At 39.5% G+C, this 26,982-nt stretch overlaps 1 protein-coding gene and 1 pseudogene across 26 annotated transcripts in view; one reads left to right on the forward strand and one right to left on the reverse strand.

Moving 5' to 3' along the window:
* The window catches only part of ARHGAP26 (Rho GTPase activating protein 26), a 431,139-nt gene that overhangs the window by 163,096 nt on the left and 241,061 nt on the right, over positions 1–26,982 (forward strand). For all 26 annotated transcript variants that reach the window (XR_010413044.1, XR_010413045.1, XR_010413042.1 and 23 more), the window contains one exon: positions 803–881. Coding sequence is in view for 19 of the 26 variants with exons in the window: in XM_064596092.1 (XP_064452162.1) it covers positions 803–881 (79 nt within the window). In the remaining 7 variants the exon portion in view is untranslated. The remainder of the gene's footprint in view (positions 1–802; positions 882–26,982) is intronic.
* On the reverse strand, positions 2,017–2,394 carry LOC123857551 (large ribosomal subunit protein eL37-like; annotated as a pseudogene).

The raw sequence follows: 26,982 nt of genomic DNA on the forward strand, positions 1-26,982 counted from the left end.
GGCTTTTAGCCCCATCTCCCAAGGACATTTTCATGGCTCAGGTCTCTATTTGTAGAATGCCATCTGTAAGGGGAACTCAACAAATACCATTTGGTATTGTGTGCAAGCTTTCTGGAGGGTTTGTGTTCAGTTAGAAAGAGCAAGCAGATTTCAATGAGAGGGTGAAAAGAGGTAATGCATGTAAAGAACTTATTACCTGACATGACAAGTATTCACTTAAAAAATGACATACATTTAATATAATTACAAAGCCAGTTACCTTCATAAAATATCTCCATGTCAGAAGGAGTTTAGAAGCCTTAGCTTAGAGGTTAGGAGACCAGGGTCACACCAGCTTGGTTGTTTCACCTCTTTTTAATCTTGAGTCCAGTAATTCTGTTCACTTCAATATGTATGAATTGCAATCCTACTGTGAGTAAAATTCTCTGTTAGGCATTTTGGAGAATAGGAGTGAATAAGGCCTCAAGAAACAAACAGGATCTAAAGGAATCACTTTAATCATTTGTGTCCCTTAACAGTATGGTAATGAAACACATGTGGGCCTGGCCGTACCCTGTTCACGTCTGCTGTGTTTTTTCCTAGCTCCCTGAGGGAGATGGGTTTACTGAGGGGCATTCAGGAGATGACTTCGCTTTCTGAGACTTGAAGGCAGCTCTGAAAAGCTGTGTGTGTGCCTGACTTCGTGTTGTGAATCCCAGCAACCCCTCACTCTGTTGTATGGGTGTTTCTTGAAGTTTCACCTTCGTCAAGATCTCTGTACCTGTGGCACTGGGTTCATGTCTGTGTCCTCCTTTCTCCACAGGCCAGGGGTTATCACCATGCAGGCGTTGTCGGAAGAGGACCGGAGGCTCTGGATGGAAGCCATGGATGGCCGGGAGCCTGTAAGTAACAATTCAGGGAAGTAGAACAGAAATATAGACTGTGAGTTGTTTGTTGCTTCCCAAGTGCAGTGATTTTTTCTCTTGATCTAAAGCCTTGGTTTCTCAAGACCAATGTATCAGAGGGCATCTTTTACTCTTGAACTAACTTTCTTCAATAATGATATTGCTTCTGTGTGGCTGCAGTCCCTGAGCTTTGGCCTCTCAGTCCTTCAGGCCTTTCAGGCTATGTGATACTCCCCTTGGCCAAGGCAACTGTAGTGTCCTTAGGTCTCTTAGAGGAGGCAGAGTCTGGCTTACTGAATATTGATGTGTCCATGGAGTAGGATGCAAAGCGTTATCTCAAACCTATTTGAGTAGGATAAATGATTATAAAAGTGTATACAGATTATGTTGTGTTTTTTTTTTTTCATCACTTTCTGGTTCAGCCTCCCCTTGCCACAGTAGCCCACATCCCATTATACACAGTGGCATTATCAGTGTAGATGGAAGGATTTAAGCCTTGGTAGTGTGATCTGTGCTCCCATTTTCGAAATGCTGGCCTTTGCTGGTTGATGTAGTCTCATGGTTTTTTTGCGTCTTGTGACATGTAAAACTCACATCAGGGCCCTGGTGCCAAAGATCTCAACTGCAGTGTTCAACAGATATCAGGGTTATAGAAATGCTAGGAGTACATTCTACTCATGTCCCACAAACAAAAGATAAAAAGAATCCACAGTGTCAGAGGGCCAGTAGTTATCACTTGCAAAGGCACAATCCAGAGGGGAGAATGTGTGCAAGGCCATCAGGCCATAGCCTTCATTGAGTACAGAACTCTTTGCATCGAGGTGGGTATCCAGTATAGATGATTCCAGTTCATTTGTATGTTTCTTTCTCAGCCTACCCAGGTTAGGTGATCTATATTGATGAATGTATCTTTCTACTTAGCTATTTTGTATATAAACATGAAACTCCATTCCTTCAACTGAGCAGAAACAAATAACTAGTGTTTGGATAGCGTTTAATAACATAGAGCAAGATTTAAAGAACCACTTAAAGAGTTTGGAACAGCTAAATTCGAATTGAACATTATTCAGTCTTAATTCTTCTGCACTACATGTAAGATACCTCTTGTTTTCTCCGAGTACATTGTTACTGATAGACACTCTCAAAGCAGATACACATTTCTATTCTTTTTTTTTTTTTTAACCAGGACATTTATTGTGTGACTAATTGTTGAAATCCTTAAGATGAACTGGATGCTGCCACAGCTCCCTTCTTGGGTTGAGGTGGTGTTTCTTTACAGAGTCCAGGCCTGAATCTGCAGTAGACAACTTTTAGGTGCCTGTTTGACCGGTCCCAGTGGTATTTCATCTTTTAGCCTTGGCACTCCATTATACTTTCTCTTCCACTTGGCAGGATAGCCACACTTGTCACAGGTCAACTTCTGAAGGTGGTAGGCCTTAGAGCCACAGCGGGGACACAACGTGTGCATCTTAACATGGCGCTTTTCAAATGAAGACGTCCCCTTTGTCATCTGGTTTCTGCAGCCAAGACCAAAGAGGCTGGAAGAGAAGGCACTATCTGCTATATATATAGCAGGTAGACATTTCTACCATTAGAGTTTTGTGGGCACAATAGCTGCTTGCTGTCAGAAGCCTTTGAAAGCCACTTCCTAAGTTGTCCTTTATCTTTGCTACCATCACCTACCCTGAATTGAGCACTTTTGTGTTTGTAAGTCACAGATTTGGCATATTACATGTCTTAACCCATTTATTCTTCTTACTACCTTATTAAATAAGTATAATCTTAAGACATCACAAAATACTACCATTTTACAGTTGAGGAAAGTGAGACTTAGGTTCAATAACTTGGCTGAGTAGCACAGACAGTAAGCGACTATAGTGGTAGGGTGTGGGTTAGGTTGCCATAACAAGGAGACTCCAAAGTGTAGTAGCTTAAATAACATAGAAGTTGATTTCTCCAAGCCTGGAAGTGAGCAGTCGGTGCTTTGCAGGGTCATTCTGCCATACTCAACCCATGACTTTCCAGATTGCTCTACTAGTCATTGCTGTTTTTCAGCCGGATAATGGAGATGAAAGTATCCAGGACCCAGAGGGTGCACACATCATTTCCATTGGCCCTAACATACTTACAGTGGCCACATCTGTCTACGGAGGAGGATGGGAAGTCTAGGTCGAACATAGGCAGCCATGGGCTCAGCCAGTACTGGGTATTTTGTCACTTCCAGGAAGAAGAAGAGAAAGAAGACTGTAGGGTGGTTGACAGTTTCCATCACAGTGGCAGAGGTAGAATTTGAACCCATGTGAAGCCCTAGACATGTTTGGTTTTTATCATTGATAGAGATGAAATGTGAAATTGCCTTCAGGAATTCTCACTCATTTCCTTTTTATAATACTTTATCTGAGTTTCTTGAAGGATTCTTCAATTCTAGGGGAGGAAGTACTCAGGAAGAAAAAATCTTGTCAGGGCATACTATTCTTGGAATGGATAAAAACCCCACTGTTTTGGGGTCTCCCCACCCCCCGTAAGCTGCAGTTCTACAACTGCTTCACCAACTCCATTTTAAACCTCCCCTTCCTCCCTCTCCCTACCATTTGATATTTGTTCTCTGTCTGTATGTAATTGGTCTTACTAACCACTTGAGTTTTCCTGCAGATTAACATCTGGCTTCTTCAGATGGAAAGCATGCTGTTGAAAGAAACATCTCCTTGCTCCAGAATGTACACATTAAAACAAGTTTAAACACAAAGTAATTCTGTTTCTAAACATAATATAAAATTATTTCCTCACAGGAACATATAGCTTGCATTGAGAACCACATCTCTGTGTACTTTTAAGTTTCCTGAAGAGAGAGAAACAGACAGTTGATAACTGCACAAATGGCAGGAATATTAGGCTTAATTTTGTCTCCCATTGCTTAGAGCCTCTAGGGAACATTCTTGGAAATATATACCCAGTAGACAATTAGCAGCTCCAGTTTTAATCACACTCTCCCTAATTAGTTAAATCTATCCCCTTAGAAGTTTTCACTTTGGTAAGGGAAGCAGAAACCTGTTTCCCTAACTGGTCTTGGAGTATTAGCCGTGTATCAGGGAGATTATAATGGCAGCACCTAACTTTTGTTTTTGTACTTAGAGCTCAATTATTCTGTGAATGATTATTCGGTGTTGCATCTTTTTTTTTTTTTTGGAGGCGGGTAACTGGTTTGCATCCTTTTTGTTCTTTTATCGTTTAATAACACTTTAGGATGGTTGGTTGGAAAAACAGTCTAAATGAGGCCTGTTTGATTTTGGAGTTGATTAGTTAATTTTACACTGTTTTAGCTAATTGTTATATAAATTACAGTTTTTAGTGCTCAGTGACTTTCTAGTTGAAAAGAAATTTTGAATATCTTTATGGTGTTCATGGATATATGATGGAGGAAGAAATTAGAGTTGTGGTTCTGAAATGAGCATTATAGTTTTTATCTATGTTGCAAATTTGAATTCAAATGAAGGAAGCCTCATTTATACTTGGCCTGGCCTGAGAAAAAGCTGAATTTATTGGCTTATGGAACTTAAAAAGAAAAGTTAGGGTATAATAGTTCTGGCCCATCTGAATCCAGAAACTTCTATAATATTGGAGTTGGTTTCTTTTGTGTTGGTGTCATTTCTAGTAGGTTCTTTCCAGATAGTGATGATAGGCTTTCAGACTGTTCCAGGCTTACATTATATTATCAAGAACAGAGTCAGGAAACTTACTCTGTTAATAGGCCAGGTAGTAATTATTTTAGGCTTTAGGAGCATTATGGTCACTATTGCAGCTACTCAACTTTGCTGTTGTAGCTCAAAAGCAGCCATAGACAATGTGTAAATGAATGGGTATGGCTATATTTCTTTCTTTCTTTCTTTCTTTCTTTCTTTCTTTCTTTCTTTCTTTCTTTCTTTCTTTCTTTCTTTCTTTCTTTTTAAAGATTTTATTTATTTGACAGAAAGAGACACAGCGAGAGAGGGAACACGAGCAGGAGGAGTGGGAGAGGGAGAAGAAGGCTTTCTGCTGAGCAGGGAACCTGATGTGGGGCTCGATCCTAGGACCCAGGAATCATGACTTGAGCTGAAGGCAGATGCTTAATGGCTGAGCCACCCAGGCGCCCCTTGCTATATTTCAGTAAAACTTTATTTACAAAAACAGGTAGAAGCCAGATTTTAGTCATGGGTCATACTTTGTTGATCCCTAATCTATAAGTCTAGTGGAAAGAGAGCCTTATGTAATAATTCTAAAGAAGTCCCATATTTGAATTTTCTTGGACTAAATCTTGGACCAGAGGGTGGGATAGATGATTTGACCAGACCTGACTCACCTGCCCACTCTGCTAGAACTGTGGTGGTGGGGGAATGTTGGCTTCCCCTAAGGGAAAAATCAAAGCATTGTTATATGAGGAGGCAGGGAGACATGAGGTAGGCAAAAGTGACACAGTTTCTCCCCACTCCAATATCTAAATTCCATTTAAGTTTCTATTCAAAGAGCTTTATTCTCTGATACTTGGCCAAGAGTGAAAACCACAGGTTTACCACTGACATTATACTTAATTGTGAAAGACTAAATGCTTTCTCCCTAAGAATGGGAATAAGACAAAGATGTTCACTTCTAACAGTTTTATTCAATATAGTTTGGAATCACAACCAGAGCAATAGGGTAAGAAAATAAAATAAAAGGCATACAGATGTAAGTATATAACTTTTTTTTTTTTTTTAACTCAATAAGCTAGTTAGTAAGATAAAGTTTTGAAATGATTCTGCTGGATTTTCCTGACTTTTTGTTAAATCTAGGTTGACAAGCTATAGACTCACCATTGTAGCCACAGAAGCTTTTATTTTAATCTTCTGTTACCTGGTCCTTACCTGCCTCCCACCTAGACTGTGGGCAACCCAGTCCAAATGCCCACAGCTGGAGCATCATCATTGCTTGTCCATTACCAACACAGCATCTGCCACACACACACACACACACACAACCTGAAGTATTTATTATTCTCTCCACACTATGGAAAGATGACCTAGCAACTCTGGGACTAATAGGGTAACCTGGAGCCTCAGAGCCTGTATCAGCCTCTTTAAACTCTGTTCCCATATATTCCCTTAGCTGTGATTAGCGGTGTCTGTCTGGAACTGCTTCTATTACTTCCTTATTTTAGAAGTACTAGTCTTCTTTCATATTCTAAGGAGTCTTCAATGAAATTAGATATTTCTCTAATGAATCACTCCTTGAATCTCCTTTGACAGCCAGGAGGTTAGAAGGTTGGCAGATGCCAGAATTATGTAGAATTAGATTAGGAAGATAAGAAACAGGTGGTATAGCATGAAAGATTGTGTGTAAATCCATGTGTTAGTTGGGGAACTATGAAATTGACACCTTTGTAGGTCAGAAATGGCCAGATACTGGCTTTTTCGTACAGCTGAACCTCCTAGTTGTGGACCAGTGTCCATCCTTATTTATATAAGAGGGAGCAGTGCCTGAAAAGGTCAGTCAGTGGTTGATCTTGGGTAGATAATCCAGGTCTCCTAGCTTCCAGCTTTGTGCTATTTTTACTACAACGCACATAACTGCTGAATTATTAGGAAGCTGTAGTTGAATTGTATCTACCCTCCCTTTTAGGTGGAGCTACTTTGTTGTGGCTCCTACAGTGGTTGAAGGGAAAAGAGGAAGAGACTAAAGAAAAACCACTCCTCTAGTGAGAGGACAAGACAATGTGGCTTCCTTCTGCTCACCTCCATTTTAAAGAAATCTTCTATTTTAGTCCTGTGGACTTGGAGACTCAACAAAGTGTGCTCTTCTCTCACTGTTTTTGCTCTGCCCAAACTCTAACCCCCAAGTGCTTCAAGAACTCAGAGAATAAATGAGTAGTTGCATTGCATTTTATGCTCTGCACCTGATACCTGAAAGAGCTGTTTAGAGTATTTAAAGGAAAAAGTAAGATTGATTACTGTTAAGATCAGATTCTAGGATCAGAGGCAGAATGTTACGGTGGTTAAGAATGTAGTGTAGGCTCTGGGTGGCTCAGTTGGTTGAGTGTCTGACTCTTGATCTTGGCTCAGTTCTTGATATCACGGTCATGAGTTAGAGTCCCACAATCGGCTCCAAGCTCCGTGTGGAGCCCACTTAAAAAAAAAAAAAAAAAAAGAATGTAGGCTCAGCCAGCCTGAGTTTAAATCCCTACTCACCACTAATAGTGACTTAACAATGACTTAGTCCCTGCAAACATGTTTCTTTGCTAGCAAAATGGGGATAATAATAATATCTTCCCACAAAATTGTTTTGTAAGGATCAACATATACATAAAGTGATTGGCACAAGTCCTGGATGTGGCCAAGTGCTCATTAAAAGTTAGTTCTTATTGTCTTTTTGGAGACGGGGGCAGATGGTAGGATAACTGGATTCTCTTTGCTTCCATTTCTAAATTACTTGGCTCATTTGAGCACAGAGTTTATTTAAAGTCACCTTGCCTGGGTTCACAAGAGGGCAGGCAGGGACTGCTTTCACAAGTATGGAAAAAGTGATTTCACTGAGCAGTCAGGCTGAACTTGAAGTCTACAAGTGGAGGATTATGCAGTAATCTGTAGCCTCCTTTGCTATAATGCATCCCAGGCCTGGCAGTTCATCAGCCCAGCTGTATGCTAAGCTCACCTCACCATTTCACTGCAAATGCTTAGATTTTCCTGTCCATGGTAAAATAAGTGATCAAAGGAGTCTGAATGGTTAAGAAGGTGTGGGGTGAAATCGCTAAGTTCTTGTGTGATGATGCAGTTCTCACTCCTTTATGAATGGTAAGATGGTTTGGAAGGATAGTTCTGCCCCTTTTGTGAGAGCTTTCTTTGTAATATCACATAGTGTGAGGTGAAGAGTCTGAGGGTGAGGTCTCTGGTTTGTTTTCCTTTTCTCCCACTTGTCCGCAAGCTGCTAGGAAATTGGATTAGACCGCTGTATTATTTTGCTTGTGTTTCTTTTTCTCTTACTGGATCAAGAAGCTGGCTGCAAGCTTCCTCTTTGAGTCCTGTGAATGTTTTTATATAGGTAGAATACATAATAGTACTTATTATTATCACACCAATGTGTGCAAGTCTTAAAAGGAATTGAATACTGTTCACTTGGTCTTTGTTCCCTTTGGTTTAGATGTTCTTCCGAAGAGCAATTTCTCATAAAAGTCAGACCGTTTAATTGAGCAATGTGAGATACAAAGTGGGAGGAAAGAGAAAGTTGAAATTGGGTTTTATGCTGGGGAGTTGATGAAACTTTCCCAAGGAATAGAATGATAGCCAGAAGATTTTTGCTTGAATGTTAAGACTTCATAACATGTTGGTGGCACTTCTTCCGTTCTTAGGCATTCTTCTTTTAGCATTTAGCAAACATTTATAGATTGTCCACCAATTACTTTGATGGACAATGAGGATCCAAGATGAGGACAGACCACCTTAATAGAATTGGTTTGCTGCTGTTTCCCCATTGCCTTGTGTAGTGGCTGGCACAAAGTAAGCACTCAGCAAATATTTGTTGAACAACTAGAGTCAAAATTAAAGGGTTGAGGATAACTGTTAATTATTTTATTTTATTTTATTTTGGGGGGGAATTTATTTTATTTTTTGGGCTTTCATTATGTGAGACCATGTGTGTAGAGTAATTGAATTCCTTGATTTTGTGGTCCATTTAGATACATATCTATTGACTTGTACCAGAATTTAGGTGAGTGATCATTAATCTTTTTTATGCCATGGATTCGTTTGACAATCAGGTAAAGCTTTTAAGACCGTTTCTCAGAATAATGCATAAAATAAAATAAAATTCCTTTAAAAAGGAAAAAAATTACATAGAAATAGCCGCCAACATATTAAAACCACTTGGAATATAAATATATGCTTCTTTATTACCACATTATATAATAAAAGGAAGGGCAGGTCTGATAAATGCTATAAATGATAATTCAGATTATCTGCAACAGCAGTAATGTTATATGCAAACACCTGTGATTTTTATTGGTGGCAAAGTCACAACCACTGTGGTTTGTTGCCCTTGTTCATATTAAAGGAAATGCAGTTAAATTTCAGTTAAAGGCTAGTGCAAAAGAGGTTTATTTTATTTCCTCCACCGTCCAAGTTCTTGGACCCCTGTATTCTGTCTGCAGACTCCATTTCTTTGCAAAGCTCTTTGGAGACACTTGATTCCTGACTTCCAAGCCCTTGTCTCACCTTGTAATAATAAATTGATTGGTTTGGTTATTTGATTCATATCCATCCCCCTGCTGGATTATCATCTTCAACAGGGCAGGAGCATTGTCAGGGTTTTGTTGTTGTTGTTGTTTGTTTGTTTTTATATCTTTTGTGCACACAGTCTGGCTCAGAGGAGGTGTTCAGTACATACTTGTCAAATAATCATGTGAATGAACCTAAGGAAAATTAAAGTATGGTTGGTTTTGTGTGACTTGTTCTTAACTGAAGCTGGTTCTTGGCAATTCCCCACCTACCTTTTATGGATCACCAAAAAAATCTGCTGTTTAATATTCTCACTTCTTTGTTCACTTTTTTGGTCTCAGCATAAACATAAAGTCCCTTTTGATTGCCTTCAGCATTGTCTGCAAGCCTCAGATCTCAGCCTTTTGCCCTCACCTACACACTACCACCTTCCTAGGCTTGAGGCGTTTGTCATGGGCATTTAGTTACACTTGTATCCTGATACTTGGTTGTGCACCTTCCATCCCTAGCCATAATGGAAGGCAGAAGTCCCTCTCTCGAGTTAAATGTGTAATGTGTATCCCTCAAGAACTTTCTGCATATTTATTCCTGTACCTGTACATCTAGGAACAAATTCTTCTGTTTTGTAGGATTTTCAACATAGTATAGCTTTCCTGTAGATTATTAAACCTTCAGTCTTCGACATATAGGCCGTTCTCAGCTTTTCATCACATCATTGTAATGTGCAGAATGATAGAATGGAAATCCTTGTACATACTTCACTGTTTATCTATTTCAGCATTTGTCCAGGATACATACCAAGTGGAATTGCATGTTAAATGGTAGGCACATTTAATATTTTAATAGATATTAACAAATTACTCTCTCCACCAAAAACTACTTAATTATACTGCCTCCAGTCAGTTACGAAGGTGCCTGTTTTCTCCAAACCTTTGTCAATACTGTATATTTTAAGTGTGAGTGTTTCTGTGTCAATCTGATGGTGGAAAAGTGTATGTTGCTTTCATTTGCCTTTCTTAAATTACTAATGAGATTGTTGAAAATCTTTTTTCATGTTTCTTAGCCATTCATATTTCACCTTTTTTAATGCAGTGATATATATAAGGTACATAAGACACTATATGGCATGCGATTCATGCTATATATAGTATTATCATTATTCCTTTTTCAAATTTCCGGCCATGGGAATACACCTGTCATTTTTGTTAGTTCTGCTTTCTAAAGCCCAGTGTAGAAATCTGACTTTTTTTGTGTTCTTTATGACTTTTTCACTTCATCCTTGATGGCACCTCTTATTTTCTAGCAACCCACATCTGTTGCTAAGTTTTGGAGTGGTGAATAACAAAGGGTGCGACTTATGTCTCACCTGAGCTGTTCTTCTACACTTGATCTTAGCCAAAAGGCCGAGAAGCGATTGAGCTTCTTCTTCTAGTTCTTCTAGTTCACCAGGCTACATGAACTGAACGGGAACCTGAAGATTCTCTGTACCTGTGTACTCTGACAGCAGTCAGCAATCTGTTGGACTTAGCCAGCTCTTACCGAGGTCCTTCTAACTCCTGAGTAGAAAACGTCCCATCCCTTCTCAAGGAGCCACAGGAGCTGCAGTTTCTAACAGCCGCAAGGGCTCTCAGCCCACGGGCCCTGACCCAGATGTGCCTGTCCCTGTAGCTGATGGGTGTTGCTCCTTTCAGCCCTCCTACCTGGATCCATCTCTGAGAAGACGGACAGGAAGCCTGCCACTGTCTATGCCTTTTCTAGGGGTTAGTCACTATTTTGCCTCCTCCAAGTTTTGTTAATTACACATGATTTTATATTTGGGGGGAATATATATTTATATTTTTGTGGCCTAGGTTAACTACTGCCCAATCTCTGAAGAGGCTAGCATAAGTAAGTCTGTAATTCTGAAGATTTCTGTCATTATGTAGTTGGTCATTTGAGTTAGAATTAAGGTCAAAGTAAGAGTTAACGGTTTTGTTTCTTCCATCTGGAAGATGACATTTTTGCAAGTCAGGAATTTATCAGAGGCGTGTGTGTGTGTGTGTGTGTGTGTGTATGTATTAGCTCATTTTTATTTTTTAACTTTTCATTTTAAAATCACTTCAGACTTACAAAAATGTTGCAAAAAGAGAAAAATAGTACAAAGAATTCCACAGTACTCTCTACCCAGATAGCCCAAATATTAACATCTTACATAACTACAGTATAATGATCAAACCAGGAAATTAACTTTGATAAAATATTATTATCTATTTTACAGATCTCAAATTTCACCACTTGTCCAGTAATTATATATATATATAATACTATACTACTCTAGAGAGAGAGAGATATATATATATTTACTACTAAATTTACTCTAAATATGTATATATATTTACTCTTCTATAAATACCTCTAATATATAAATATATAAATCTAATATATAAATGTATATTTATATTGTATATAAATATATAAAATACATATTATATATAAATATACAAATTAATATATTAAATATATAAATCTAATATATCAAAATATATACATATATACATATATAAATCTATCTATCTATATATATAACATATATACATATAATCTTTTTTTGGGGGGGAGGGTTCTTGAATTTCATCCAGGATCACATATTGCATTTAGTTGTCACATCTTAGTTTCATTTAACTTGTATCAGTTTAGCGGCTTGGCTTTTTAAAGGCACATTACTATCAGTAGATGTCAAGATAGTTGAAATCCTCCAATGGGACAGCATCCCATCCTATCTCTGTTCCCATCTTGGGGTGGATTTGGGGACTGTTAACCAATATCCTCCCTCCATCTAGGTAATAATTCATACCTTTCCACAATCAAACCACTTACGTTTCTATCTGCTTCCAAAGGCTTTCTGATATGCATTCAACCTCGTGTTTGTAGGTTTTCTTACAATACATCTGTTTCTTTTGAACATTCTGTCTTCTGTCCTAACTCCTCATATCATATATTCTTCCTTTATTATCTGTGTTGCAGTTGTTGGTTTAAAGGCATTTGAGGCTGTAATATCTTAACAGACATTCCGTAGCGTGACCTCCCGCCTGTAGCAGCAGCACCAATTACTTCTGGCCCTCTCTCAGACGTTATGGCAGTGATTCATGGGAGTGGAGATTATGGTTGGATTAGCTTTGGTTTTTTTTCCCTCTGCGGGAAAGGCAGTCAATAAGAGAAAGATCTTTTTAGAGTGACTTTGTTCGATTTGAAGAATGATTGAGCTGGCTCTTAGGTCCATTTTTGCAGCTTTCTCTTACATCATAAAAGCTTGAAAGTGGTCATATTTGTTAGTGATCAAATCAAGGATGGCATTTTAAAAAATACTGACAGATCTGGAGGCATTTTGAATATTAGGAAGCCCGTGAATTAGGTTGTTTGTTTTGTGGTGAGGTGTGGAACAAGATAAGCATTTTTTAAAAAAATTATCCTTGGGTTTGCTGAATCGGGCTCCACTGTGGTCAAGTCAAGAGGACTGATGATGCCAATGACTGTGTTCTTTTTAGGCGTGTTTCAAAAAATTCTGCCCCAGAACAAGTATAAACACATCCTAAAAGCAAAGCCATTTTCTAGTATGGTTTTAAAAATCTTCCCTTCTGGTCATCTGAAAAATAGTGCAGACATGTGGTCTAGTGGTTACAGCCAAAGGCTGAGCAGAAGGAGCATGGCCCTGGCCAGTCCCCAGCCAGCTGCCTGCCATTGCTCTCTCATGTTGTGTGGTCTTGACCCAATGCCCAGAAAATTGAGGTCCTCCTCCCCCGGGCTCTTCCCCCTCGCCTGCCATCTTCGATTCTCTCTCTGTCTCTCTCTTCCTTTTTTAAAGAAGGGGAACCAGAAAATGAATTAAGATTCCTCAGGTTAGAAATACATGCCCTCTTGGGCACCTGGGTGGCTCAGTTGGTTAAGCGACTGCCTTCGGCTCAGGTCATGATCCTGGAGTCCCGGGATCGAGTCCCGCATTGGGCTCCCTGCTCCTTTGGAGCCTGCTTCTCCCTCTGCCTCTCTCTCTCTCTCTCTCTCTCTCATGAATAAATAAATAAAATCTTAAAAAAAAAAAAAGAAATAATGCCCTCTTATAATTAATCATTGCTAATTAGTTTTGTTGATTTAAAAAGAGATTTGTTTCAGCCAGACTAAGGAAATCATCAGTATTCTTGGCATAAATGTATATGGATTTTTTGTTTTTGTTTTATTTTTAGGGAAGGGGTGCCTGGTGTCAAAATAAATTGGAGCATCTTTTACTCTCTCTTCTCTGTTGGAACTACGTGACAGAAATGAGTGCTCTCTTTCTCTTGATAGACTGTTGGATGGATAATAATACCTTACTTTGGCACTTTCCCCTAGTTCAGATCTCTGTGTATTGTCATCCCAGGGTGATTCAGCTTACCGAGGGCAGGGCTTGATAATATCCTTTCTGTCTTGACGCTTAGCAGAGTGCTGTGAAATCTAATAAGCACTCATTACTCATTGAATTAACTTGGAGGCAATGCGTTAAGGGGATTCCTGCTAGGTAACGTACAGTCAGATCTGTCTTTTGAATGTCTTGGGTTCTCGTCATTTTTGGGCTACTCTAAATAGAAATCTGTGAAGACAAGGGTCTTGACTTTGTTGTTCTTCACTACATCCCCAGCACCTAGAAGAGCCCCAAGCCAAAATCACTGCACATAAGGATTGGGAATCCATGTTCAGTAAATACCTTTTAAATGAATAAATGGGAGGAAAAAAAAAAAAGAGTATCCAGGGGTGTGTGTCTTTTTTTAGCAACATGCTTTGGACTTACTACATTTACATCCATGCTGCTCAGGGTTCCTCTCTGCTTTTTAGTAATTGTTACATGGCAGAAACCAGTGTGCTACAGCAGAGAAAGTCTCAGATTAGGAGGGTTTTTAGAGACTAAGGATTGGGAATTGATTGAAGTTCATAATCTGTAAGCTGTTGTCTCCTGTCTGTAGTACTAACAATAAAGTTAGGATGTATATGTATGTAATATATACATAATGTATATACACAATGTATAATGTGTACCTCTACTTGTGTGTGTATATTATATATACTTACATATATTTTACTTTGTCATCTGCTGGCTTTCCTTGAATTTACAAAAAATACATAAATATGTTCAGAGCTCTAGTTCCTGCGGGTCAGGTCGCCATGCTGTAAGTGAAACTGTGGCTACCAGCATATTGTGGCTGTGCTAAAGAACCTTACAGTTGATGGGTAAGAGCTGATCTTAGTTGGCCTTCCATTTCCTGAGATCGTTCCTTTAGGCCTTTATTTAGAATTCAAAAACATATACTCTAAGAAAAAGTATGTGTCTCTACATGTACATACACACATTTGTGCAATGATGAGGTACAATGAAGGACTTGGCAGTAGGCATTCATTATATGGGTTTTGCTCTGTGTGTAGTAAATTCCTTTTCTCTTAGTTTACTCCAGTGGTTGTGGTGAAAGGGTTAGGGCATTGGCTTTGGAGTCAGCCAGTGTGAGTTTGAATCTTGATCTGCTGTGGAACCTTGAGTGGTTTACCTCACTTCACTGAGCCTCAGTTTACCACCTGTAAAATGGAGAGAGTGATAGTCCTTACAAGACTCCACAAGATACCACATTGTTAGGTATCAGTTCTACGTTAACTGCCTTTGGGCTAGGTTATAGTCAGTGGAACTATAGTGATGGAGAAAGCCCCAAGTATGATATATTTCATTATTTTTTAGGAGCAGAGCTTAGAAGAGGATAGAAAACAAGAAAGCAAAAATATTAATACTTAAAACAACTTAGGACTAAAATTTGGAGGGAAATGGGCTTCTGAAATGGTCAGGCCAGTTCTGCTAACCCTGTGTCAGTATGGTAACAATACTTGGTAACAATACGTTAAGCAAGCATAGAAATGTCCTACTGAGGTGTACAGTTTAATTTTCAAAGATAGTTGAAGTGTCTTCACAGATGGGATTGTGGAAGCTACTTAGGGTGTCCTACTGTCCTGTCTTTGTTGCAAAGACTTCTCTGGACAGATGCAGGAGTAGATGTGGATCCCTCTCACTGGTTCCAGTAAGCCTTCATTTTTGCCACTATGATCTCTTTAGTGCTAAAATCTAATAATGAGGATTGGGCTTCTGCTGTTCTGCAGTTGGGGCTGGTAATACCCGATCAGAATTTGTTTCTGGAGGTTAAGATCAATTTTACCTGGGATGTGGGCTATTTCTTGGATTGGTATGTCAATCAGTATTCTTACTGGGTTCAGGACTGTTCAGTAGATTGTTCAAAACTCCAACCACCGTGTAGTTGATTTGGTCTATGGTCACGATCAAAGGACGGTTGGTACCAGCAGAGGAACTAGGGACACAGAGAGCACATTTGAGGGGCAAGGAGGGAGGGAAGTAGCTGGAACTTTTGAATAAGTGAACTTGAATTGGGTGATGTGGTTAACAAGGACTTCTCACTCTGGGATCCAAGGATGGATTTGGAGAGGAGTGTGGTGATAATGTCTGTGAACCCTTCGATGTGGCATGCAAGATGTTTGGATATGGATATGCTAAGGAGAAAACCCATAACATTTCTTTGTTTGTCAGAGGGCGCTGTGATTTACTGCCACCTGGGCACTTCATGTAGACCTGATTGTTTCATGAGAGTAAATATTTGGGGGAGGGCTCTCTATTTTTTTTTTTTTAAAGATTTTATTTATTTGAGAGAGAGAGAATGAGAGAGAGCACATGAGAGGGGGGAGGGTCAGAGGGAGAAGCAGACTCCCCGCCGAGCAGCGAGCCCGATGCGGGACTCAATCCTGGGACTCCAGGATCATGACCTGAGCCGAAGGCAGTCGCTTAACCAACTGAGCCACCCAGGTGCCCAGGGCTCTCCATTCTTAATATCTAGTGAAGTAATGACATTGTTTCTTCTGAGCTCACTTGTGAGTTAAAGAGAACTTGGAAGGCTTTACTGTCAAGTGCATTTGTCTCCCATCTGCCTGCATTTTGAGCTTGCTCACGGATAATATACAATTTCTTTTCTTTCACAGATGAGTTATACAGAGGACAAGCTTTGAAGAGCGAGTGAGTGTGTATGTATGTGAGAGAGAGAGAGAGAGAGAAGAGGGGTGAGGGAGTGGGGAGTGACAGGCACAGGGAGAGAGGGCACACATCTGCATTTGGAGGTTGTTTTCAGTCTCATCATTGGTTTCCATTTTGAATTGATACCAGTGATACTTACCCCATTTTGATTAGTGCTTAGCTTTCCTTGTTTTGACTCCCACAATTAACAATTAAACTGAGATTAGTGATATGATTTCTTTTTTTCCCCCCCATACTTTTTTTGGATAGCTTTAAAAGTTTTGCTTGCAAGAAAAGTAGAACCAGCATTGCTTTTTCTTTTTCCTGGACAACTCTATTCCTTTCAGTTTTTATTCCCAGTTTAAACAAGAAATTCTTAAGGTAATCCTTTTTTTTTTTTTCCTGCATGTTATTTCTTGTTTGGTTCTGTTTTTGTTACCAAAGTGCTGTGTTTCTGGCTTTGATGATCAATCTAAGTCATTGACCAAGGAAGTCAACTTCATGGTTATAAGAAAGTCTGTGAATCTGTGCTTGTTCTCATTGAACTTATCCCTGGCCAAATTATTATAGAGACCTATTTAGATTAGAGAAGACCACAGAGATGCCTGTAGGAGTTACATGAAGAAAAGAAACACTGATTCAGGAATATGGATGGGTCCTCTGTAAGGATGGTTTTTGCTGGGAGAGCCTTTCTTGCACGAAGGCCAAGTTAGTTCTGTGGTACTTTTCCTGTGAGGTAGTTTTTAGGGTGGTAGATGTGTGGGAAGTGGAAACACAGCTTTCCTTCAAAATGATCATTGTCTTTGGAGGACCTTTGAGGAAGGCTAGAAATGTAAAATGAGAAGACAGGAGGCACCATGTCTCCACATGTATTGCTCATTTGGGTCCTAGCCCTTCTGTGCATCCCCTGCAGTAGCAGAAAGAGCACCAAATTGGGAATTTGGGCAGGGATCTGATCGAGTCAGCTAGCCATGGGCTTTGAGCAAGTTAGCTAACTTTTAGGACTTGATTGCCTCATCTGAAAAAATATATGAGCTTGTCTAGGTGGTAGGTGTGTCAGTCTTTAGGATCTTACCAGTTTTAAGGTGATGTGAATCCAAATCTTCTGACTAAACAACCAGTCAAGATCTGAACAATTAGAGTAGAGCAGCTGAGGGTCCTCCCTCAGGGAGCCCCCATACTGCTCTGGCTGCCCATTTAGAAAGTTATTCTATATCTGCAGGTTGGAGGTGAACACACCATGAGAGGAATACCCGACTTGGTGTGGCAGATGGGTTAGTTTCCTAGGGCTGCTAAAACAAATTACCACAGACTTGGTGGCTTATAGTAATATACATTTCTTGTCTCACAGTTCTGAAGGCCAGAAGTCCTAAATCAAGGTGTCAACAGGCTAAGGGTCCCTCCACATTCTCCAGGGGAGGATCCTTTTTTGCCTCCTGCAGCCTCTGGTGGCTCTGGGAATTTCTTGGCTTGTGGTGCCTCATTCTCATTTCTGCCTCTGTTTTCATGTGGTCTTCTCCATGTCTTCTTTTCCGTCCCTTAGTGCCAAGAGGCACTTATTGTTGGATTGAGGGCCAGCCGGATCACCCAAGATGATCTTTCTTAATTACATCTGCAAAGGACGTTGTTTTTCTAACTAAAGTTGCATTTACAAAGTTAGGGCATAGGCATATCTTTCCATGGGCCTCCGTTCAGTTTACCAGAGCAGGTTGATTTCCTTTCTTGGTCTCTTCATTTTAGAGCTGGCATATGCCATCTTTGATGCCAACACTTGGCTGTGAGACTGGGATCTAACTGGGGAGTTTTCTCTTATGGGCATGTTTCTGTTTTGTGTCTTTTTTTGCTGTCTTAAAGATGTCACATGTACTCAAACCTGTTTCAGCGTTTGCCTGTAGATGGCTTTCTTACTGCCCTTCAGTGATCCTTATAGACATTGTAGCATGAACTGTAAGCCGAGGAAAGCCTTGGCTCCTTAGTGGAGGCGAGGGCTTGGGGGGCGGTTAATTTTTGATGGAAAAGTGAAAAGTTAACTTTGAAGCAGTGGATGGAGACTTTGTTCCCCGGACCATTCTGTTATTCAAAGGCAGAAATGGATATTTGCTCTGAGAGAACTCCATTACTACTGGACCCCCATTCCCATTGGCAGTTTGCTTTTACTGGATTTGCTTGTTTTTATTAAGGTGGTAGTGGCCACAATGGCATGGAGAGGAGATAGCTTATAATACTTGTCCCAGCTAGTGTCCTTAAGTCATGCTGGGGTCTAGCTTGACAAAATGAGCACCCACACCTCCCAGGATGTCCCTCACTTTAATCCTACTGTCTCTCTCCTTCGTTGACACGTGAGAGGAAAGTAAGCTGCTCTTTAAAATTTTTAACCTCTGGAATTCAATTCCAGTGAACATTTATTTGGCATAAGCAGTGTCCCACCCACTGTATGGTGGTGAGAGAATTAATGAGTAAACAGATGAGGCCCAGGGGACATGGTTCCTTTTTCCCTTCTCTGGTGGTACCTTATTCCAGTTCCACTGTAGTCGTTAGTTCTTTTAAACTGAACAGCTGGTTTTGTTTTTAACACCTCAATGCAAGAAAGTCTACAGAGGCATTCTGTATATAAATGTATACAGCAAATGTGTACGGATGTGGTATTTTGTAGCTTCAGAGGCTGGCTCCTCATAGATTTAGAGCTTTCGACAATCTGTTTCAAGTACCTGCTCCTTTCACCACCTTTTCTAATTGGCCGGCTCTTCAACACCTGACCCTGGCAGACACTCTCTTTGTCATGCTAGTTCAGTATTTCAGGACTTGACAAAATTAAGGCAGCCTGTCCTATATGGACAAGATGGTTCTTTTATTTTTATTTATTTTTATTTTTATTTTTATTTTTTTTGGTGAGGTGGAATTTACAGAGTCCCAGTTGAGGAGAGACCAGAAAAATTTGACTCTCCCTATTATTTTAAGAGCTGCAGCAGTTACATACTCTCTACCTGAGGGTGGGCTTCAACCATCTGTCTGGGATGGAGACACAAGCAATATCATTTTGGTACAAGAGATGACTTCCTGCAGAACCTTGGTGGGCACAGTCCAGTTGGGGTGGGGTATGTCAACACTAGAATTGCTTTTTGCAAACCTGGTCTCTCATGGTATCTGATCAAACCTGTTGTCTTCTTTGGACCACTGAGAGGCATGTTTCTCCTATTGGGTTATAGATGGTACAAGGCAAGCAAGTATGATATCTAAGCAAAGCGTTGTTATTGGTTTTTTTTTCTTTTTTTTTTTAAACAAAACAAAACAAGGGATTTGCAGACATTATATGTCTTAATCCTTTAGCCCATCCCTGGGAAACAGCACCCAGACTTTGGGGGATATTACTCAAGTAGTCAAGATCTATTAATCCCACTCTTCCTATAAAAATAGAAGAATGTTAGTTCCCATAAAATGGGATTTTTTTTCTGAGGACTTATTACAATATTCACCCAGTTTAGAGCCCAAACCAGGCTATGCTTTCTTTCCCTGCTCCTATGGTCAGAGTCTTGGCTGAACCTGTATCTACCCTGTGGCTTCTGGTAGAGTCCCTTTGTTATTGTAATTGAAAATTCACAATGTTACCTCTCTTCTGTGTTATAAATATATTTTCATTTGGGTTGATGAATTATGCTCCCCACTCAGTCCAGCCCTTTTGGAGTCATCATTTGGTCCTGTTCTCTCTCCAGATCTCTGTTTTCTTTCTCTCTAAAAACACTCCCACTTCCTTGTTAGTCCAGATTACCCACTTCCTGTTGGGATCACTGCATGCTCCCTCTTGGGAATTTGCCAGGTCCTCCTGCCTAGATCAGTAACTTTCCAATAGCACAGTATCTGGCACATAGTCCACTCAGGACACATTGAATAAGTGCATGAAACTTGACTAGTGTCCAGTGGTGAAAGAGTATCAACTTAAATGTGTTCCTGGTGTTTCAGTGCCCACTTTGTATCCCCATGGGACACTGAAGTTTCTTTCTTAGCTTTTTTTTAATTTATTTGTCGTTCAGGAACACGCAGTTTGCCTATTTACTAATATATTTGATGTAGGCCTAATTCCAGTATTGCTTAAATGTCATCAATTCAAAGACCTACTATCAATTTAATAATAATTTTTGGGGAGTAAGAAGAAAATATTTTGTTAAATATAAACAAGGATTATAAGATGCATTTCAGTTTTAGGAAAAAGGTGTTTTAGAATCAAGGTAAGATGGGGGTGCCTGGATGGCTCAGTCAGTTGAGCATCTGATTCTTGATTTTGGCTCAGGTCATGATCTCACGGTCATGGGATCGAGCCCCAGAGTCTGCTTCAGATTCTCTCTCTCTCAAGCAAACAAATAAATAAAATCTTAAAAAAAAAAAACAAAAAAACCACCAGGTAAGATGGTATATATAAACTCCTAGTGATGTACTGTGAAAAATTATGTAGACAGGAGGTTTCTTGAGGGGAGGGAAATTAGAGACTCCTTTAAAAAAATACAGTGAATATTATGGACTATCTAAAAACAAAAAACAAAAGAAGAATGTACCCAGGAAAGAAATTTTGGCATAACATTTATGGGGGTTTATAGATCCTTTGAGTCCACCCAGTTGCAAATCTCTGGCAACAAGAATTATAAAAGAGCGTGTCCTTGTTTGACACTGTTGGGAAAAATCTCCCAGAAATGACTGAAGAAGACATCTTGTGATGTTTTATATCAAGAGCCTTGTTTAGGTTATTAACACTGGAAGACTCAGTAGGCCTCTAATAGGGAAAATGGAAGTAAATAATGACCAGTTCCAGATGTTAGACTCCCTGTGGCCAGTCTCATGATTCAGGACACGTCTCCTGCTGTCCCCATGCAACATGTAGCACACTCGGGGTGAATCCTTGTAAAGCTTGCTGCTTACTTGCCTTTGCTTGCTCCAAATGCCAGAATCTTGGCTGCGGCAGTGAGTGGAGTCCAGCCAGCCCAGTTATTTCTTTAGAACAATCTCTGGATGGCTTTTTTTATTTAGGACTTCTGAAGACAACAGAGGATTAGTTGAGAATGCATAAACCCATACTTTATAATGAAGCTGTGCATACGGTTTTAAGCATAATTATGGGGCTAGGGGCTCTTGTTTATTTGTATTCATTATCTTAGTCCCTGAAGCTAGGAGTTTACCTAGGGAAGCAGAAGATATGATTAATTGAAAACATTAACTGATGACAGACCACTAATAAAATTAGTCATAGCTCAACCAGTTGTCCTCCTTGCTTAACACTTTCACTTATTTCGGGACATCTTCTTTGTGTCCTGGTCTCTTTCCAAAAGTCAGGTAAGTATCAAAAGCAGGAGAAAGAGAAATTGTAAATCTCATAAAAGCTGTGGGATTTCAGGAAGTCCACCAAAGTGGACTGACCATCTTTTTGATAATGCTGTTGAAGTTAAAGTTAAAGATTATCTTACAGCATTATCATAAAATCTTAAAGGAAAAATTGTATTTCCCATTATTAGTCTATTAAGATTTTGTGTACAGTTAAAATAAGAACTTATATCTTAATTAAAGGAACTTTATTTTCATTATTTCATCTTTCTAGATAAAGTCCTACTGAGTCACCCTACCACCACCTAAGGACCACCGTTTGACTGTAAATTGTTGGTCTTCACGTTATGGATATTCACTGTATGCCTTTGTCTTTGTACCAATTATCCTATGGTAACAAGGTCCCCTCTCTGATACATGCATACAATGATGAATGATAGGCAGTGGGTTTGGGTACAGATTTCTAGATCCTCTCACCCAGAATGGTCTTTTCTGGTTTGATCTAGATTTTTGCACTGCACTGTTCTTATTCCTGTTGCTGTGTATTGGTAAATATCTTCTTGCATTGCCCTGTGCCCTACTTTTAATAGAACCTGCTCTAGCAGTCTTGTGTGACAACTCAGAGCTCAGCTCTAAGTACACAGAATTTAGCAAGTGAACTACTAAGGAAACTTGTGCCTATCAAACACTGCAAACTCCCCTGAGCCTCAGTTCCTTCCACTTGCACACATTACCTTGTGGACATGCTCTGGTTTCCAGTCTAGAAAGATAACTGAAGTGCAGCATAGGCTCCACATATCTTTTCTAGAGAGATTTTTATTTCATAATGTTTTAGTTCAGAGTAACTTGCAACTTTAATATACCATGAGCTACATTTGAAATAATAGAGGGGAATGCATATAAGGGCCCTTCTCTCTGTTTTAAAATAAAAATCAGTAATGAAAAATTCAAAGCATAGATATGAAAATTTGAACAGAGGTCTCAATCTTTGATGACCATTTTTTATTCAAGGAACATTCTTTAGACTTTAAGTCATATGTTTAGATATATATCCCTCTCCCTCCACCCTGATTTGGTACCCTGATTATGTTTAAAATAAGTTTTAGGATTGTGTTGACTCAGTTTTTATGCAAAGATAAGCTCTCTAAAATAAAATGCCTAAATATTTAGTTAACTGCAAGATTGAAAAGCCTCTGAGATGTTGGTATAATCAGATCTAAAAATAAACATAGCAATCATATATTGAATATATTAAAAAATAAGCAATATTAGCAGATTTTTGTTCTGCAGCCTTCTTTAAATATTTGTGACCTTGAGATTGATATGTGCTAATATGCAGGAGAAGATGAGTATTATTTGAAAAATAGAGAAAAATGTGCATATTTGTTTTTAGTTCAATTTTTCTGATGTAATAAGGGATGATTAATCTCACAGATTGTCGGAGCTGAAAGAGACCTTAACATTCAGTTTAAGCATTTCCTTCATTTAAAGAAGAAAGGTCCAGAGAAGGAAAATGAATTCCTCACCAAATCTCTCAAGCACTAGGTGGCAAAGCCAGGACTAGAACCCAGGGCTTCTGGCTTCTAAGTTGATGCACTTTTCATTATGCCATGCTATTATATGGACTTCTTTTGGAAGATTTTATTTATTTATTTGAGAGAGTGAGAGAGAGTGAGAAGCACGAGCGGAGGTTGGGGGGAGGGGGAGAGGGAGAAGCAGACTCCCCACTGAGCAGGAAGCCCGATGTGGGGCTAATTCCCAGGACCCCAGGATCACAACCTGAGCCAAAGGCAGATGCTCAACCGATTGAGCCACCCAGGTACCCCTTATGTGGACATTTATAAGAATGATGTAGTAAGAGCTCATTTACTCGTTTGTTTTATCATCAACTTGGCAAACTTACTGGACACCCACTTCACCCAATATATTAATGCTCTATGGCTGGGTAACAAATAACCACAAACCTGAGTGGCTTAAAACAACCCCTCATAGTTCTGAAGCTCAGAAATCTAGCATGATATGTCTGGGTTCTCTGCCCAGTCTGAAATCAAGGTGTTGGCTGACTCTGTTGACATCTGGAGTCAGAGTCCTCTTCTAAACATTGCACTCTTGTGATTGACAGAATTCAGTTTGTCATGGTTATAGGACTTGAGTCCATAATTCCTTGCTTCCTATCAATTTGGGCCCACTCTAGCATCTAGTAGCAGTCCTGCATTCCTGGTCATGGGGCCTTTTCCATTTTCAAGCCAACAGCAATATGTGGAACCTTCCTGTGCTTGAAATCCCTCTGATACTTTCTCTTGCTACCCACCTGAGGAAACTCTGCTTTTAAAGGACTTGCATGAATAAATTAGACCCATCCAGACATCCTCTGTATTTTAAGGTTAGCTTAGTTGGGACTATAATTATATCTTCAGACTCCTTTACCCTAGTATTTAAATTAGTGTTTGATTGAACAACTGTAGGGCAGAAATCTTAGAGGAGCCATCTTTAGAATTCTGCCTACCACACCCAACTTACCAACTTATCTCATTGCCAAACAGGACAAACTTTGGACAAACCTTACCATCTGTGACACTTCTGTGAATCCTGAAATAAAGACAACTGTATGAGATTGGTCTTTTTTTGTATTCCAAGGGCCTAGTGATGGAGATGGCCTCTGGGCAGCAGTAACTCACAAAATCCAGGCACTTGATTGCATAGAAAAGGCAGTGTCGTGCATAGCCTGATGGTCATACCTGAAGTTGTTTCCAGTAAGGCAGCTGGGACAACTTGACGGAACAGGAAGTGATTTTTGGTAGAAGAGTAAGAAAGAAACCGTAGTATAAAAACTTGGTTCAAACACCTCTGACTTCCTCATGGATACTGCAATCAGATCATAATACTGAGCCTAAGTTAACAAGAAAAAGTTATATTCCACATACTCAGTTGAAGAATAGAAAATCTATGATAGAATTTGAAAGAAATTCCTATCAAAAAATAACTTAACATTTGGTCACATAAAAAAGCTAAACTGAATGAGAAAGAGTTAACTTAAGCAGTTCCCCAGTGGCTTCTTACTCATTTACAATGAAACCCAAATCCCTGGTGTGGCTAGAAGGGCCACCGTCATTGGCCATCTTTCTCTTCCCTAGCATACCAAGCTCTTTCCCACCTCAGGACCTTGGCACACACTCTTCTGCCTCTCCACGATGTTCTTTTGGCTTCTTTTGTGCCTTTTTACTTAGCTCACTCTTTCTCAGATCTTAGGTTAGATGGCACATTCTCAAAAAGTTGTCTTCTAATTGCCCTATTTATAACATTACCATCTTCTTTCCAGCCTGTGGGACCTTCTGTCACATCACCCTGCAAATCTCCTGTACAGCCTATGCTGTTTGCTTGTTTATGATTTGTCTCCTGCCTTTAGAATGCCACTCCTTGAATTAGGTTTTATCTAACTCACCTTTGTCTCCCTAGTGTTTAGATCAGGGGTTGAGCATGTAGCAGGCAGTCACTATTTGCTGGATGTTAAAGAAGCCTAGAAAGGTTAAAAGTTCCATTGTCACAAAGGGAAATCGTGGCATAGCAGGGAGTAGGACAGTCCATGAGGGTTTGAGGAAATCTCAGCCTGTCACTTGACCTATTGGTATTCCTGATTACGAATTTGGTAACTGGGATAAGAATGGCTTAATGACTACCCCAAGGTCATACGGTTAATCCTAGTAGGAGCTAAGATGTAGTTTCCAGAACATTTGATATTTTTGTTGATTCTCCCACAAGGAGGAACTGGTCTGTGTTGAAAATATTCAACTTTTGAAGTCCTTGCCTTTTAAACGAAATTAAATAAATGGTAGTCATTTCATGTCCCATTTGAAGTGTTTCAGTTTACTCTTCATAGTCTCTTCATATTTTTTTCTGCTTATACCTTCTCTCCCAAATTTGTTGTTTTCATTTTCAGTGTTTATTAAACAAAAATGATGACAGATTCATCTCCCTGTGGAAATTACACATCTTTTGAACTCTGGCCGATGTTCCTCACCCTCAACACTCCTGGCTTTGTTAAAAATATCATTTACCCTTTGAGATACTTGTGTGGTCGGTACTGAGACTGAATTAATGAGAAACTTCAAAGGTTTGAGCAAAGCAGGAAAGATGTGAATGGCGGAAAAGTGCACGGAAATTATCTCCAAAATAAAACTTTCTCTGTGCGTATGTTCTGCAGATTATACCGGGTATTTCATTGTCTACTGAAATTTAACTGAGGTGCTTTGCGTTTGGTCATGTGAATTTTACTTTGGCAAATGCGAAACTGCTCTCACGTTTTTGTTGGTTTTGCCCTTTTGCATCCTTTAACCTCTTTTCAGCTCGCTGGAGTTTTCTTGAGTAAACAGGGATTCACTATGTACACTATGGGTAAGGTTGCTTTTGTGTGAAAGAATTAGGGGGATAAAAGAATAGAAAAGCCAAGACCCTTTATGTCAAGTTTCCAGATCATCTGCATTGTTGGGCAGTAATAAGAGGACTGATACTAGGTATCTTTATAGTCTTATTCTTTTTCCAGCTTATGGGCTGCCAGCCAGAAGATTGTCAAGAGTTTTGCTTATTTGATTACTATGACCGAATGGTGACAGTTGTGTTTTTTTGTTTTTGTTTTTGAGGAGCTGGCGAGGCCTCCCATTGATAAAGCTATTTTTGTGCAAAGCATGCTTCTACTGAATGGTGGGAGAAAAACATGAGCCCCCAGACAGGCGAATCAGATGAACAGGGGGTAAAACAGAGGGTGGGCACAGACTTCTACATTAGTATGGAGAATGCTTAACTCATAGTAGCTGTGAGTATCTTACTTGCAAACAGATAAATGCAGAGTAAAATAACTTTACTATCGGGAGGATTCCACATATCCATGCCTTATGAAGGGCTCACTTTGCCTGTTGGAATATCTGCAGTATTCTTTACAGATCGTCAAATACTTAACAGAGGGGAAAGCTGAGAGCTAAAGTGTTCCAAGTCATTAATGATTACAAAGCATTCAGAAATCGAGATAGAGCAAAGTTAAATTATAATGATTTTTTAAAATGGACTTAAGGATCAATGAGAAATCAAGATAAAGCAAACCTGAAATTATAATATTTTTGATGGGCTTAGTGTGTCTAGTTTAATTGATTGAAATCTGAACTGCTAGACTATCTGTTTCTATATAGGATACCTAGCAATTGAAGTAAGACGTGTTATTAAAATACAACCCTTTACCCTTATGGATGTCACTGTTAAGTTGAGGAGATCAGGACATTAAAACGATGACCATGGAGTATAAATAGGCTTAATGCATTTTCCCAAAGCTTAGTTGTTGCCTCTGACCATCTTGATTTTGGTCATGCTTCCATAACAGTTGTTCTGCTTGTTATTGCTATTATTATTACTTCGATTCATTTCACTTTCTTTACTTGCCAAATTACCTTTAAAAAAGTAAATACATTTCTTACTATGTAAATCAGTGTCACTTACCGTATAAGGGAACCCTAAAAATAAA

The sequence above is a fragment of the Mirounga angustirostris genome, unplaced genomic scaffold, assembly GCF_029215605.1.
Source record: "Mirounga angustirostris isolate CCGP_5_RB_7025 unplaced genomic scaffold, mMirAng1.0.hap1 SCAF_7, whole genome shotgun sequence".
In the NCBI taxonomy this organism is placed as follows: Eukaryota; Metazoa; Chordata; class Mammalia; order Carnivora; family Phocidae; genus Mirounga; species Mirounga angustirostris.